Source organism: Bombina bombina, chromosome 2 (assembly GCF_027579735.1).
Source record: "Bombina bombina isolate aBomBom1 chromosome 2, aBomBom1.pri, whole genome shotgun sequence".
NCBI classification, from domain to species: Eukaryota; Metazoa; Chordata; class Amphibia; order Anura; family Bombinatoridae; genus Bombina; species Bombina bombina.
Genome location: NC_069500.1, coordinates 308,359,921 through 308,376,680, shown reverse-complemented (window position 1 = coordinate 308,376,680; position 16,760 = coordinate 308,359,921). Strand labels below are relative to the sequence as shown.

Here is a 16,760-nt window from a genome sequence, read left to right as displayed (position 1 = left end):
TGGAACCCCATCTTAGAATGTGTACCAGATGTACTGATTTCATGTTAAACAATAAAGATCATTTTTTGTCTTTAAAAAGATTATCACCAGAGGATTCTGTCGTGGGGGTAGTTATGCCGACTAACTCTCCCCACGTGTCAGACCTTTTGACTCCCGCTTTAGGGACTCACGCTCAAATGGCGCCAAGTACATCAAGGGCACCCATAGCGTTTCTTTTACCAGGGGATTCTGTCGAGGGGAAAGTTATGCCGACTAACTCTCCCCACGTGTCAGACCCTTCGACTCCCGCTTCAGGGACTCACGCTCAAATGGCGCCAAGTACATCAAGGGCGCCCATAGCGTTTATTTTACAAGACATGGCAAAGGTGGTGAATAATATTCTGGCAGCAGTATTAGTCAGACTACCTGAAATTAAAGGAAAGCAGTTAGCTCTGGGGGTAGATACAGAGCATACAGACGCTTTTAGAACCATGTATGATACTACCTCACAATATGCTTAGTCTGTGGGTGATTTTTTTTTTTTTGACTCAGGGAAGATGATTTAACCTGATTCTGATATTTCTACATTTAAAATTTATGCTTGAGAACCTCCACTTGTTGCTCAGGGAGGCTTTGGCTGCTCTGAATGAATGTGTACAATCGCAGGGCCAGAGAAATTGTGTAGACTGGATAAATAATATGCAGTGCCGGTGTGTACTGATGTTTTTCCAATACCTAAAGAGGTTTACTAAAAATTTTTTAATAAGGAATGGGATAGACCAGGTGTGCCGTTCTCTTCCCCTCCTATTTTTTAGAAGAATGTTTTCTAATAGTTACCACCACACGGGACTTCTGGCAGACAGTTCCTAAGGTGGAGAGAAGAGTTTCTACTCTAGCTAAGCGTACCACTACCTCTGACGAGGACAGTTGTGCTTTTTAGATCCAATGGATAAAAAATGTTTATTCAACAGGGTTTTATCCTGCAGCCCCTTGCATACATTGCTTCTGTCACTGCTGCTGCGGCGTTCTGGGTTGAGTCTCTTGATGAGGCTTTACAGTTAAGCGACTCCATTGGATGAATATATTTGACAAGCTTATGCTAGCCAATTCCTTTGTTTTCTGATGCCTTGTTCATTTGACTAGACTAACGGGTAAGAATTCTGTTTTTTACTATGCTGGCGCGCAGAGCGCTATGGCTTATATCATGGTCAGCTGTCGTGACTTTAATAAATAAGCTACTTAACTTCCCTTCAAGGGGCAGACCCTATTCGGGCCTGGTATGAAGGAGATTATTGCTTATATCACTGGAGGAAAAGGTCATGCCCTTCCTCAGGATAGGTCCAAATCAAGGGCCAAAAAAAAAAAAAAAAAAAGAAGGTCTAATTTTCGTGCCTTTTAAAAACTTCAGGGCAGGTGTGGCATCCTCTTCCTCTAAGGCAAAACAAGAGGGAATTTTTGCTCAGTCCAAGGCGGTCTGGAGACAATCGGACCTGGAACAAAGATAAGCAGGCCAAGGAGCCTGCTGCTGCCTCTAAGGCAGCATGAAGGAACGGACCCCTATCCGGTAACGGATCCTATAGGGGGCAGACTTTCATTCTTCGCCCAGGCGTGGGCAAGAGATGCCCAGGATCCCTAGGCATTGGAATTTATATCCCAGAGATATCTTCTGGATTTCAAAGATTCCCCCCCAAAAAAAGGGGAGATTTCGCCTTTCACAATTATCTGCAAACCAGATAAAGAAGGAGGCATTCTTACATTGTGTACGAGATCCATCCAGTTCCAAGAGAGGAACAGGGACAGAGTTTTTACTCAAATCTGTTTGTGGTTCCCAAGGAGAGGGAACCTTCAGACCTATTTTGGATCTAAAGATCTTAAACAAATTCCTCAGAATTCCGTCATTTAAGATGGAAACTATTCGTACCATCTTAACTATGATCCAGGAGAGTCAATAGAGGACTACAATGGATTTGAAGGATGCTTATCCTCACATTGTGATGCATAAAGATCACCATCGTTTTTCAGGTTTGCCTTTCTAGACAGGCATTACCAGTTTGTAGCTCTTTCCTTTGGGATATCTACAGCCCCAAGAATCTTTATGGAGGTTCTGGGGTCGCTTTGGCGGTCGGGGCATAGAAGTGGCCCCTTATTTAGACGACATCCTGATACAGGCGTCAAACATCCAAATTGCCCAGTCTCATACGGACGTAGTACTGGCATTTCTGAGATCACATGGGTGGAAAGTGAACAAGGAAAGAGTTCTCTATCCCCAATCTCAAGGGTTTCCCTCCTAGGGACTCTGATAGATTCTGTAGAAATGAAAATTTACCTGACGGAGTCCAGGTTGTCAAAGTTTCTAAATTTCTGCCGTGTTTTTTTTTTTTTTTTTTTTTTTCATCCCATCCGCGCCCTTCGGTGGCTCAGTACATGAATGAAATCGGCTTAATGGTAGCGGCAAGGGACATAGTACCGTTTGCACGTCTACATTTCAGACCGCTGCAACTATGCATGCTCAGTCAGAGGAACGGGGATTACACAGATTTGTCCCCCTGTTAAACCTGGACCAAGAGACCAGAGATTCTCTTCTCTGGTGACTATGTCGGGTCCATCTGTCCAAGGGTATGACCTTCCGCAGGTCAGATGGGACAATTGTTACAATAGATGCCAGCCTTTTAGGTTGGGATGCAGTCTGGAACTCCCTGAAGGCTCAGGGATAGTGGACTTAGGAGGAGACCCTCCTTCTAATAAATATTCTGGAACTGGGAGTGATATTCCATGCTCTTCAGACTTGGCCTCAGTTAGCAACTCTGAGGTACATCATACTCAGTCGGACAATATACACGACTGTGGCTTACATCAGCCATCAAGGGGGAACAGAAGTTCCCTAGTGATGTTAGAAGTCTTACAATAATTCACTGGACAGAGACTCACTCTTGTCTATCAGCTATCCATATCCCAGGTGTTGAGAACTGGGAGGTGGATTTTCTAAGTCGTCAGACTTTTCTTCCGGGGGAGTGGGATTTCCTCCGGAGGTCAAGACCAAGCAGGAGAGGGCTTTGGTGTTTTTGACAGCGCCTGCGTAGCCACGCAGGACCTGGTATGCAGATCTGGTGGACATGTCATCCTTTCCATCACAGTCTCTGCTTCTGAGACAGGTCCCTCTACCTCAGGGTCCTTTCAACCATCTAAATAGAATCAATCTGAGATGGACTGCCTGGAGACTGAACGCTTGATGTTATCAAAGCATGGCTTCTCCGAGTCAGTCATTGATACCTTAATACAGACATGAAAGCCTGTCTCTAGGAAAATTGAACATAGATATGGTGTAAATATCTGATTGTTATGAATCCAAGGGTTACTCATGGAGTAAAGTCTGGATTCCCAGGATATTATCTTTTCTCCAAGATGTTTTTGAGAAAAGGGTTGTCAGCTAATTCCTTAAAAGGGGACAGATTTTTACTCTGTCTATTTTTTTGCACAAGCGTCTGGCAGGTATTCTAGACGTTCAGGCATTTGGTCAGGCTTTGGTTAGATCCAAGCCTGTGTTTAAAACTGTTGCTCCGCCATGGAGCTTAAACCTGATTCTTAAGGTTCTTCAAGAAGTTCCGTTTGAACCTTTTTTGTTCCATAGATATCAATCTTTATCTTGGAAAGTTCCTTTTGGGTAGCTAATTCCTCGACTCGTAGAGTCTCCAAGTTATCTGTGTTACAATGTGATTCTCCTTATCTGGTCCTTCGTACGGATAAGGTAGTCCTGCGTACCAACCTGGGTTTTTTCCTAAGGTGGTATCTAACAAGTTCATCACTCAAGAGATAGTTGTTCCATGCTTGTATCCTAATCCTTCCTCAAAGAAGGAACGTCTATTACACAATATTGGACGTGGTTTGTGCTTTAAAGTTTTACTTACAAGCTACTACAGTTTTCTTCAAACGTTCACCTTGTTTGTTGTCTATTCTGGACAGAGGAGAGGTCAAAAGACTTCAGCAGCCTCTCTGTCTTTTTGGTTAAAAAGCATAATTCATTTAGCTTATGAGACTGCTGGACAGCAGCCTCCTGAAGGGATTACAGCTCATTCTACTAGAGCTGTGGTTTTCACTTGGGCCTTTTTTAAATGTGGCTTCTGTTGAACAGATTTACAAGACGGAGTCTTGGTCTGCGCTTCATACTTTTCAAATTTAACAAATTTGATACCTTGCTTCTTCGGAGGCTATTTTTGGGAGAAAGGGTTTTTTACAGGCAGTGGTAACTTCCGTTTAAGTACCTGCCTTGTCCCTCCCATCATCCGTGTACTTTAGCTTTGGTATTGGTATTCCATAAGTAATGGATGATCCGTGGACTGGATACACTTAACAAGAGAAAACATAATTTATGCTTACCTGATAAATTTATTTCTCTTGTAGTGTATCCAGTCCACGGCCCGCCCTGTCACTTTAAGGCAGGTAATTTTTTCATTTGAACTACAGTCACCACTGCACCCTATGGTTTTTCCTTTCTCTGCATGTTTTCGGTCGAATGACTGAATATGGCAGTTAGGGGAGGAGCTATATAGCAGCTTTGCTGTGGGTGGACTCTTGCAGCTTCCTGTTGGGAAGGAGAATATATTCCATAAGTAATGGATGATCCGTGGACTGGATACACTACAAGAGAAATAAATTTATCAGGTAAGCATAAATTATGTTTTTTATTTAACTGCATGTAATAGACACTGCTATAAAGGATAATATGCACAGATACTGATATAAAAATCCATTATATAACCTTTTAAAAACTTACTTAGAAGCTCCAAATTTAGCTCTGTTAGGGGCTTAGAGCAGACCCTCCCCCCGCATATGAAAAGAACTATTATACAAACAGAAGCAATCTGAAGTCTGTATACATCTAAAACTGTAGGGCTTCTTTAGGAATCTTTTTGCCCAATTATCTAAGCTTTGCCGGATCGGACCCTCAAAGGGGCTGCCCTTGTGCAATTATTGTTAAAAAAGGGGCAGTCTCTGCAAATGGCAAGATGCCTCCTATATAAAGTAGTGGAGCTCAGTAGAAAGGGACACCGCTCTATAGTGCCAAGTTAGTAGTGGGCACACTTTATAAATGAAGTCCTGCATCCAATATAAGTCACAATATGCTGAGTTCTTGTTTATAGCATCACTTCTTTTTCCGTATGCAAGTGTTTCTCCAACATTGGTGTGTCCGGTCCACGGCGTCATCCTTACTTGTGGGAATATTCTCTTCCCCAACAGGAAATGGCAAAGAGCACAGCAAAAGCTGCCCATATAGCCCCCCTCTGGCTCCGCCCCCCAGTCATTCTCTTTGCCGCTCTGAACAAGTAGCATCTCCACGGAGATGGTGAAGAGTATGTGGTGTTAGTTGTAGTTTTTTATCCTTCTATCAAGAGTTTGTTATTTTAAAATAGTGCCGGTATGTACTATTTACTCTAAAACAGAAAAAAGATGAAGAGTTCTGTTTAAAGAGGAGGATGATTTTAGCAGCAGTAACTAAAATCAATTGCTGTTCCCACGCAGGACTGTTGAGCCCAGAGAACTTCAGTTGGGGGGAACAGTTTGCAGACTTTTCTGCTCAAGGTATGACTAGTCCATTTTCTAACAAGACTTAGTAATGCTAGAAGACTGTCATTTTCCCTCTTTGGGATCGGTAAGCCATTTTCTTAGACTCATAACAGAATGAAGGCTTATTAATGGGCTATATACTGGTTGACACTATTGTGGGCTAAATCGATTGCTTTATTCGATATTTATATGTGGTTTGAAGTGTTTTACAACTTGAGAATACTTCGGTAACGTTTTTAAGCGCCAGGCAGTCGTTTAGACACCTTCCCAGTCAGGAAGGGCCTTTCACTCTAGTAGGCAGAGCCTCATTTTCGCGCCTTAATTGCGCAGTTTCTTTTGGATGCAGTGCATGCAGCTTCATGTGAGAGGGTCTGGTGGCTATCAAAAACGTTCCTGGAAGGCTTATTTCTGTGGCGAATAACCCCCAAGGACAGGTGAAGTCGCAGCAAACGCTGCAAACTTGAAAATTGGTGTGCAATACTTTTAAGGCATTAAGACACTAGGGTGCAAATTTGGTAAGAATCGGATTTTTCCTTCATAGTTTTTCACACATTCAGAAATAAAGTGTGCTCTGTTTAACATTTAAAGAGACAGTAACGGTTTTGTTTAAAAACGGTTTGATTGCATTAATAGCCTGTATAAGCCTGTCTAACATGTCTGTACCTTCAGATAGAACATGTTCTGTATGTATGGAGGCCAAGGTGGTCACCCCTTTAAATGTATGTGATAATTGTGCCATGGCGTCCAAACAGAGTAAGGACAGTACTGTCACATTTAATAAGATTGCCCAAGATGATTCATCAAGTGAAGGTAGTGGGGATAGTTCATCCTCCTCTCCTTCTGTGTCAACACCAGTTATGCCCGCGCAGGCGACACCTAGTACATCTAGCGCGCCAATGCTTGTTACTATGCAACAATTAACGGCAGTAATGGATAATTCTATAGCTAATATTTTATCCAAAATGCCAGCATACCAAAGAAAGTGTGATTGCTCAGTTTTAAATACAGCAGATGAGCAAGAGTGCGCTGACGAGAATTTATCTGTCATACCCTCACACCAGTCAGAATTGGCAGTGAGGGAGGGTCTGTCGGAGGGAGAAATTTCTGATTCTGGAAAAATTTCTCAACAGGCAGAACCGGATGTTGTGACGTTTAAATTTAAGTTAGAACATCTCCGCGCCCTGCTTAAAGAGGTACTAACTACTCTGGACGATTGTGACTCTTTGGTCATTCCAGAAAAATTGTGCAAAATGGACAAATTCCTAGAGGTCCCTGTGCACCCTGATGCCTTTCCGATACCCAAAAGGGTGGCGGACATAGTGACCAAGGAGTGGGAGAAACCAGGCATACCTTTTGCCCCACCTCCTATATTTAAGAAAATGTTCCCCATTGTAGACCCTAGGAGGGATGCATGGCAAAAAGTCCCTAAGGTTGAGGGGGCAGTTTCTACTTTGGCCAAACGCACGACTATTCCCATTGAGGACAGTTGTGCTTTCAAAGATCCTATGGATAAAAAGTTGGAGGGTTTGCTTAAAAACATATTTGTTCAGCAAGGCTTCCTCCTCCAACCAATTTCGTGCATTATTCCTGTTACAACGGCGGCGTGTTTTTGGTTCGAAGAACTAGAAAATTCGCTCAATAAGGAGACTCCATATGAGGAGGTCATGGACAGAATTCATGCACTTAAGTTAGCTAATTCCTTTATTTTAGATGCCGCTTTGCAATTGGCGAAGTTAGCGGCGAAAAATTCAGGTTTTGCAATTGTGGCGCGCAGAGCGCTCTGGCTAAAGTCTTGGTCGGCGGATGTGTCTTCCAAGACAAAACTGCTTAATATTCCTTTCAAAGGTAAGACCCTTTTTGGGCCAGAATTGAAGGAAATTATTTCAGACATCACTGGGGGAAAGGGCCATGCCCTCCCACAGGATAGGCCCTTTAAGGCTAAGAATAAATCTAATTTTCGTTCCTTTCGCAACTTCAGGAACGGACCGTCTCCTAACTCTGCGGCCTCTAGACAAGAGGGTAACGCTTCCCAGGCCAAGCCAGCATGGAAGCCAATGCAAGGCTGGAACAAGGGTAAACAGGCCAAGAAGCCTGCTGCTGCTACCAAGACAGCATGAAGGGGTAGCCCCCGATCCGGGGCCGGATTTAGTAGGGGGCAGACTTTCTCTTTTTGCTCAGGCTTGGGCAAGAGATGTTCAGGATCCCTGGGCACTAGAAATAGTCTCTCAGGCTTATCTTGTAGAATTCAAGGAACTCCCTCCAAGGGGAAGGTTCCACATGTCTCGCTTATCTTCAGACCAGATAAAGAGACAGGCATTCTTACATTGCGTAGGAGATCTTTTAAAAATGGGAGTGATACACCCAGTTCCAACAGTGGAACAAGGTCAGGGGTTTTACTCAAACCTGTTTGTAGTTCCCAAAAAAGAGGGAACTTTCAGACCAATTCTGGATTTAAAAATTCGAAACAAATTCCTCAGAGTTCCATCGTTCAAAATGGAAACCATTCGAACGATTTTACCAACAATCCAGGAGGGTCAATATATGACTACCGTGGATTTAAAGGATGCGTACCTACATATTCCTATCCACAAAGATCATCATCAGTTCCTAAGGTTCGCCTTTCTGGACAAACATTACCAGTTCGTGGCTCTTCCATTCGGTCTAGCCACTGCTCCCAGAATTTTCACAAAGGTGCTAGGGTCCCTTCTAGCGGTTCTAAGGCCGAGGGGCATTGCACAAGCACCTTACCTAGACGACATCCTAATCCAAGCGTCGTCCCTTTCCAGATCAAGGGCTCATACAGACATTGTATTAGCTTTTCTCAGGTCTCACGGGTGGAAGGTGAACGTGGAAAAGAGTTCCCTGTCCCCGTCTACAAGAGTTCCCTTTCTGGGAACAATAATAGATTCTGTAGAAATTAAGATTTTTCTGACAGAGGTCAGAAAATTAAAGCTTCTAAAGGCTTGTCAAGCTCTTCAATCTATTCCTCAACCTTCCATAGCTCAGTGCATGGAAGTAATAGGTCTAATGGTTGCAGCAATGGACGTGGTTCCTTTTGCTCGAATTCATCTAAGACCATTGCAACTGTGCATGCTCAGACAGTGGAATGGGGATTATGCAGACTTGTCTCCCCAGATTCAAGTAGACCAGTTAACCAGAGACTCACTCCGTTGGTGGGTGACTCAGGATCACCTGTCTCAGGGAATGAGTTTTTCGCAGACCAGAGAGGGTCATTGTCACGACCGACGCCAGTCTATTAGGCTGGGGCGCGGTCTGGGACTCCCTGAAAGCTCAGGGTCTATGGTCTCGGGAAGAGTCTCTTCTCCCGATAAACATCCTGGAACTGAGAGCGATATTCAATGCGCTCAGAGCTTGGCATCAACTAGCGAAGGCCGGATTCATAAGATTTCAGTCGGACAACATGACGACGGTAGCTTACATCAACCATCAGGGAGGAACAAAGAGTTCTTTGGCGATGAGAGAGGTATCCAAGATCATCAAATGGGCGGAAGATAACTCCTGCCATCTATCTGCAATTCACATCCCAGGAGTAGACAACTGGGAGGCGGATTATTTGAGTCGTCAGACTTTCCATCCGGGGGAGTGGGAACTTCACCCGGAGGTCTTTGCCCAGTTAACTCAATCATGGGGCATTCCAGACATGGATCTGATGGCGTCTCGACAGAACTTCAAGGTTCCTTGCTACGGGTCCAGATCCAGGGATCCCAAGGCGACTCTAGTGGATGCATTAGTGGCGCCTTGGTCGTTCAACCTAGCTTATGCGTTTCCACCGTTTCCTCTCCTTCCCAGGCTCGTAGCCAGGATCAAACAGGAGAAGGCCTCAGTGATTCTGATAGCTCCTGCGTGGCCACGCAGGACTTGGTATGCAGACCTGGTGAATATGTCATCGGCTCCACCATGGAAGCTACCTTTGAGACAGGATCTTCTAGTACAAGGTCCATTCGAACATCCAAACCTAGTTTCTCTGCAGCTGACTGCTTGGAAATTGAACGCTTGATTTTATCCAAGCGTGGGTTTTCAGATTCAGTGATAGATACTCTGGTCCAAGCCAGAAAACCTGTGACTAGGAAGATTTACCATAAAATATGGAAAAAATATATCTGTTGGTGTGAATCCAAGGGATTCTCCTGGAGTAAAATTAAAATTCCTAGGATTCTTTCCTTTCTCCAAGAGGGTTTGGATAAAGGGTTGTCAGCGAGTTCGCTAAAAGGACAGATTTCTGCTTTATCTGTTTTGTTACACAGACGCCTGGCAGCTGTGCCAGATGTTCATGCTTTTGTACAGGCTTTGGTCAGAATCAAGCCTGTTTACAGACCCATGACTCCTCCTTGGAGTCTAAATTTAGTTCTTTCAGTTCTTCAAGGGATTCCGTTTGAACCTTTATATTCCATAGATATCAAGTTACTATCTTGGAAAGTTCTGTTTTTGGTTGCTATTTCTTCTGCTAGAAGAGTTTCTGAATTATCTGCTTTGCAGTGTGATCCACCCTATCTGGTGTTCCATTCAGGTTTTCTTCCAAAAGTAGTTTCCAACAAGAATATTAATCAGGAAATAGTTGTTCCTTCTCTGTGTCCGAATCCAGTTTCAAAGAAGGAACGTTTGTTACACAATCTAGATGTGGTCCGTGCTTTAAAGTTCTATTTAGATGCAACAAAGGATTTCAGACAAACCTCATCTTTGTTTGTCGTTTACTCTGGTAAGAGTAGAGGACAAAAAGCTACTGCTACCTCTCTTTCTTTCTGGCTGAAAAGCATCATCCGATTGGCTTATGAGACTGCCGGACGGCAGCCTCCTGAACGAATCACAGCTCACTCTACTAGGGCTGTGGCTTCCACATGGGCCTTCAAGAACGAGGCTTCTGTTGATCAGATATGTAAGGTAGCGACTTGGTCTTCTCTGCACACTTTTGCCAAATTTTACAAATTCGATACTTATGCTTCTTCGGAGGCTATTTTTGGGAGAAAGGTTTTGCAAGCCGTGGTGCCTTCCGTTTAGGTAACCTGATTTGCTCCCTCCCTTCATCCGTGTCCTAAAGCTTTGGTATTGGTTCCCACAAGTAAGGATGACGCCGTGGACCGGACACACCAATGTTGGAGAAAACAGAATTTATGCTTACCTGATAAATTTCTTTCTCCAACGGTGTGTCCGGTCCACGGCCCGCCCTGGTTCTTTAATCAGGTTTGAAAAATGTCTTTCTCTATACACTACAGTCACCACGGCACCCTATAGTTTCTCCTTTTTTCTCCTACCGTCGGTCGAATGACTGGGGGGCGGAGCCAGAGGGGGGGCTATATGGGCAGCTTTTGCTGTGCTCTTTGCCATTTCCTGTTGGGGAAGAGAATATTCCCACAAGTAAGGATGACGCCGTGGACCGGACACACCGTTGGAGAAAGAAATTTATCAGGTAAGCATAAATTCTGTTTTTTTATTAGGGCAATAAGTATTTGAGTATTTTGATAAATACTTTTTTAGTTTGTGAGAAAAAAACGGTGAGATCTTGTAGTGCAAAAAATGTTTAGAGAATTACGCTAGGATTTGAGAGAAAATTATATATACGGCAATGGAACTACCATTGTGCAAAAAAAAGTACAAATTTCTAGGTGTTTTTTGCACATCCAGTGTGCTCAAATTACGATTGATGCTGTGCATATTTCAAACGATTTATTCCTGTAATTTACATAGACATTTTACATTTTAGATAAAATACATTTTTGTCACAGTTTTGAGGCACCTTAAAGGGACAGTCTAGACCAAAATAAACTTTCATGATTCACATAGAGCATGTAATTTTAAACAATTTTCCAATTTACTTTTATCACTAATTTTGCTTTGTTCTTTTGGTATTCTTAGTTGAAAGCTTAACCTAGGAGGTTCATATGCTAATTTCTTAGACCTTGAAGGCCACCTCTTTTCAGAATGCATTTTAACAGTTTTTCACCACTAGAGGGTGTTAGTTCACGTATTTCATATAGATAACACTGTGCTTGTGCTCATGAAGTTATCTGGGAGCAGGCACTGATTGGCTAAACTGCAAATCTGTCAAAAGAACTGAAATAAAGGGGCAGTTTGCAGAGGCTTAGATACAAGATTATAACAGAGGTTAAAAGTATATTATTATAACTGTGTTGGTTATGCAAAACTGGGGAATGGGTAATAAAGGGATTATCTATCTTTTAAAACAATAAAAATTCTGGTGTAGACTGTCCCTTTAACAATACAATTTTTTTCCTGCGTATTTTTGTTTGAATGGTTCAGTTATTTATTTTGTATGATTTTTAAATTACAATTTTAATTGTGCATTTTTGTAATGTATGTATCTCCTTCCTATTACGAAAATGCAGTATACGCCCCTTAGCGACACACCCTGTTTTCAGGGGCTTTAAAGAATTCCACCAGGGAATAGAGGTACTGAGGTACTGGTGAGCATTCTTTAATAATCTTGCCAGCCTAGGGACCTTTAAATCATCGGACCCTTTGTCCCCTGTTTTCCGTTCTATCTTTCCTTTTGGTTCTTGTAATTCATTGTTCTCCTTTCATTTCCATCTCCCCTTCATCTGTTCTCATTTCTCTTTCTCATCACTCCCTCTTTTCAACCTTCCTATCCCTCCTTTGGTAATCTCGCTCTAGAGAGGTAAAGTGTGCAATGAAGCGCTGTCTGTTAATGCTAATAGGCTACTGCCCTAAGAGGAGAGGGAATGGCCTTTATGGGTGTTAGTTACACTATCTAAGTGGGACTATGATGAGTTTGAAATCTGTAGCTTGCAGTGCTTACATTGCCCTCTAGTGGTGTTCCATAAAGATGAAGCTGAACGTTGTCCCATGTAAACAAATAGATTATTAAATAAATGTGTTCTGGGATTGTCACATTGGGTCCCATTTATCAAACTCCGGATGGAGCTTGAGGGCCCGTGTTTCCAGAAACAACAGTTATGAAGCAGCGATCTAAAGACCGCTGCTCCATAACCCTGTCTATCTGCTCTGAGCAGACGGACAGACATCACCGGAATTCAACCCGATCGAGTATGATGGGGTTGATTGACACCCCCCTGCTGGCGGCCGATTGGCCACGAGTCTGCAGGGGGCGGCGTTGCTCCAGCAGCTCTTGTGAGCTGCTGGTGCAATGCTGAATACGGAGAGCGTATTGCTCTCCGCATTCAGCGATGTCTGTCGGACCTGATCCGCACTGTTGGATCAGGTCCGACAGACATTTGTTAAATATGCCTCTATTATAAAATAAAATCTATGGGACATGTATAATATGCGTATGTTACAAGAACTGATAAACAAATGCTAATTATTTTTTTATTATATTTTTTTTAGTTTACTTTCGAACAAGTGGACATCACTCTTCCAGAAAACTCTGCTTGGTACGAGAGATATAAATACGACATTCCTGTTTTTCACTTAAATGGACGGTTTCTAATGATGCACAGAGTAAACTTGAAAAAACTGGAGAAGTCTCTTGATAAACTGAAGCAGCAAGATGAAAAACCATGACTGTCTAGTATGGGTTAAAATATATCCCTCTGCTGACATTTATTTTTGTGTTGTTTATTAAAGAAAATAATGTATATACCCTAAAAGTCTGATCTGCCATACGCTGAAAACTCTGTATAAGTAATACATTTCATTAGGATTCCCTTGTTGGTACAATTGTAATTTATTTTTTTATGTGCACCGAGTTATTACAGTTCAAACATCTTTCGGATAAGTACAGACTTACATTTTATAAAGAGTTCTTTATTGATTTAATAATACAATGCAAATGTTTAGAAATGACTGTGTGGGTCTTTTATTGAAGCAGAAAAATATAGTGGGATGTAGTTTTCATATAAAAATGTTACAATAATCATTTTTCAACCTTTTCAACAATTTATAATAGACACATTTAACTGTTTTTATTTTCTACTCTTTTCAATTATATTTGCTGTATAATATTTAAGATGTATGATTATTAATCAATTGCAATCAGTCTAATTTGTCAGCTTCTTTAATTTGAATGATTTTTCTCACTTATCAGTAAAACAATAATTGCAGATGTGTGAGGAAATACTATTTCGCTGGAATTGCACTAAATGACCAAATGTATGTGGACACATGACCATGACACCTATATGAGCTTTTTTGCACATCTCATTCCATAACCATGGGCATTAATATGGAGTTGCCCCCCTCCCTTTTTATGGCTTTAACAGCCACTTCTCTTCTGGGAAGGCTTTCCACAAAATTTTGGAGTGTGGCTGTGGAAATTTGTTCCCATTCAACCAAAAGAATATTTGTGAGGTCAGGCACTGATGTTGGACGAGAAGGTCTGGCTCGCAATCAATGTTCCAAGTCATCCCAAGTCAGGTTGTAAATGGTGGTGAGCTCAGGGCTCTGTACAGGCCGCCAAAGTTCCTCCACACCACACTTATCAGATCATGTTTTTATGGTCCTCAATTTGTGTAAATTGTCTTTGTATCCTGTAGCATTAAGGTGACCCTTCACTGGAACTAAGGGGCCTAGTCAAAACCATGAAAACAGATCCTGACCTTTATCCCTTCTCCACCAAACTTTACAATAGGAACTATGCATTCTTGTAGGTAGCGTTTTCCTGGCATCCACCACACCCTCATGCTTCCACCAGACTGCCAGATAGTGAAGCATGATTCTTCACTCTAGAGAATATGTTTCCACTGCTCCAGAGTTAAGAGGTGGCACTTATGTTTACACCACTCCAGCCAAAGTATGGCATTATGCATGTTGATGTGAGTCTTGTGTACAGCTGTTCGGCCATGGAAACCTATTTCATTAAGTTCCAACACATAGTTCTTGTGCTGATGTTGCTTCCAGAAGCAGTTTTGGAACTCTGTAATGCAACAGATGATAGGCGATTTTTATTCGCTACATATTTCAGCTCTTGGCAACCTTGCTCTATGAGTTTGTATTGTATACTACTACTTTGCTGGACTGTTCTTGCTCCAGTTCATGATAATAGCACTTAAAGTTGACCGGGACATATATAGTAGGGCAAAAATTTCACAATGCTTCTTCACAGCGGTGCAGATCTCAAGAGGGACTCAGATTTCTGGAAGGAAGTGTAACTCTGAAAAGAGGAACCACAATAGTGCAGATCATTTTGCAACTGATAGGTACTAAATGGAATGTACTCACAGGGAGACAAGGTGCAAATATTCTGGAAACAATAAAAGTGAATAAAATCTACTCCTGTATAAAATATGTTTAATAGGTTTCAGCCAAACTGGCTGCCTGTTTTGTAAAATACCATAAATGAAAATTAAACTCATTAACATATTATAGTATAAAAAATATCCTTTCTTCAGCAAAAAACATTTATATTTAAAAAAATCAGGTACAAATCACTGCAAATTATGGAACATGAATTAACCAATCGCAACAGACAGACAATTATGTAACCGTATTTAACAGTCATATTGAATTGGTATCATAAGTTCCCAAACAAATAGGCTAACAGTGGGCGTTCAGTTCAGGTTCACTGTTGCTTAAGTCCCAACATGTGATTCTTTCAGCCAATCCTAGGAGGGGATTTTCGCTTTAGAGAAAAGATATTCTCAGTTAAGTAGTTTGAGAAATGATCTTTTTCATTTTGAATTAAGTAGCGAAGTAGGGAAAGAAGTGGCGCTAAGGACCCCTTATATGACAAGTACGAAAAGGATCCCTCATACAAAGATCCAGGGGTTAGTGAGGACAGATTCGGCAAGGTAGTACTGGCGCTTAAAAGCCTAAGGGTTAAGGAGTATTGTTTTTGTAATAATTAATAAATCATAAATATTCTCAATATAAATAAGGACCTTTAGATAGATATATCAAGGAAAAAATGATTTCATAAAGTGATTATGAGTATTGATTAGATCAATATAAAGTACATTAATATATTCTCAGAGGACCCTTTTTAGGTTCGGTAAAGGAGACAATAAATATAAGTTGTACGGAGATAATTCAATATAGCTATAAGCTCATGTGCATTAATCAGTTGTGTGGATCGGCATAACACATATCTTAAATTCTTAGATGACTAAAGCTCCCTATCACTTGAGACTAGCTCGATATAAGCAGGTTACAAAAGTGTAGGAGAATAGGGTTAATCTCAAACGTATACCAATCTATATAACAGACTGTAAGAGATTGATAAATAACATTTATTATACAAAAAATCTACACAAACACTTATACAATATACATATACAGTTGCTTATAAAATGGAAATGGGGTAAAAAATAAAATTGGACGTCCAATAGTTCAAAAAATAGAGTACTAAAATTCAGATTATAAATCACATATAAATAACCTGCTGAGATGCATTATAGGCATAGAGTACATAGATAAGAAGTTTTTAAGCGGTACCTTAAAAGTTTTTAATGCCTCTCTCTACGTCTAGAGAGAGGATATTAATGTGCCACAGTGTTGATACGAATGGATCTGGTTCTCATTAAATTGTACTTGGAATATCACGCTGTCACTGTACTGGTACTTTGCAGATTCAAAGTCTCTGAAACTTTTCCTGGGCCCAGGTAGTCTTCCGGCGTCGAGGTGTTAGTGCTTCGGTGATGCGGTCTATATTCTAAAATCACGCCTTTGTTGTATTCCGGCGTTGCAGATCTAATCCGCCTGTTGTATGTAGCAGAGGGCGGTTTTTAGTGGTGAGCCCCTGTCTTCTTCTTGTGACGTAAGTCCTAACGTCAAGCTTTTTAGTAGTTGGCCTTTCTTGCCTGGTTGCAAGTTTTTATAGGCTGTGTCCAACTTTAGGATGGGCTGGTTTCCACCGGTTATATCCCTCTTTATGATCAATCCAGGTTGAGGGTCTGTAAATCCGTAAGGTGCACTGTATTATTTCACAGCTGCTTGTCAGTTGTTGGCATTGAGTAGAAAATTTAGCAATTCAGTTCGACATGTTTCGCCCCTCACTCAGGGCTTTTTCAAGAATGAATTGCTAGGCTAGTATGCTGCTTTAAATAGGGTGGAGGTACATGTTCATTGGTTAATTGTTAAGGTGGGTGTTACCTTGTCCATTCAGGTCTTAATGTGGTATAATCCTTAGAAGTTAATTCTTTTAAGGTGGTATCCGTTTTTTGTTTTTTTTGTTAAAGGTATAATTCATAGTCCATCAATAAAACTTCATTAAAGTGTCTTCTTATATACACTCTTATGTGAATATTTCACATAGTAGTACAGCATGA

At 41.5% G+C, this 16,760-nt stretch overlaps 1 protein-coding gene across 1 annotated transcript in view; it reads left to right on the top strand.

The window, feature by feature from the left end:
* The window catches only part of C2H5orf63 (chromosome 2 C5orf63 homolog), a 192,455-nt gene extending 179,117 nt beyond the window's left edge, over window positions 1–13,338 (top strand). The window contains exon 3 of the mRNA XM_053701630.1: window positions 12,883–13,338. Coding sequence (XP_053557605.1) covers window positions 12,883–13,059 — 177 coding nt within the window. The 3' untranslated portion in view covers window positions 13,060–13,338. The remainder of the gene's footprint in view (window positions 1–12,882) is intronic.
* The last annotated feature ends 3,422 nt before the right edge of the window (window positions 13,339–16,760 follow it).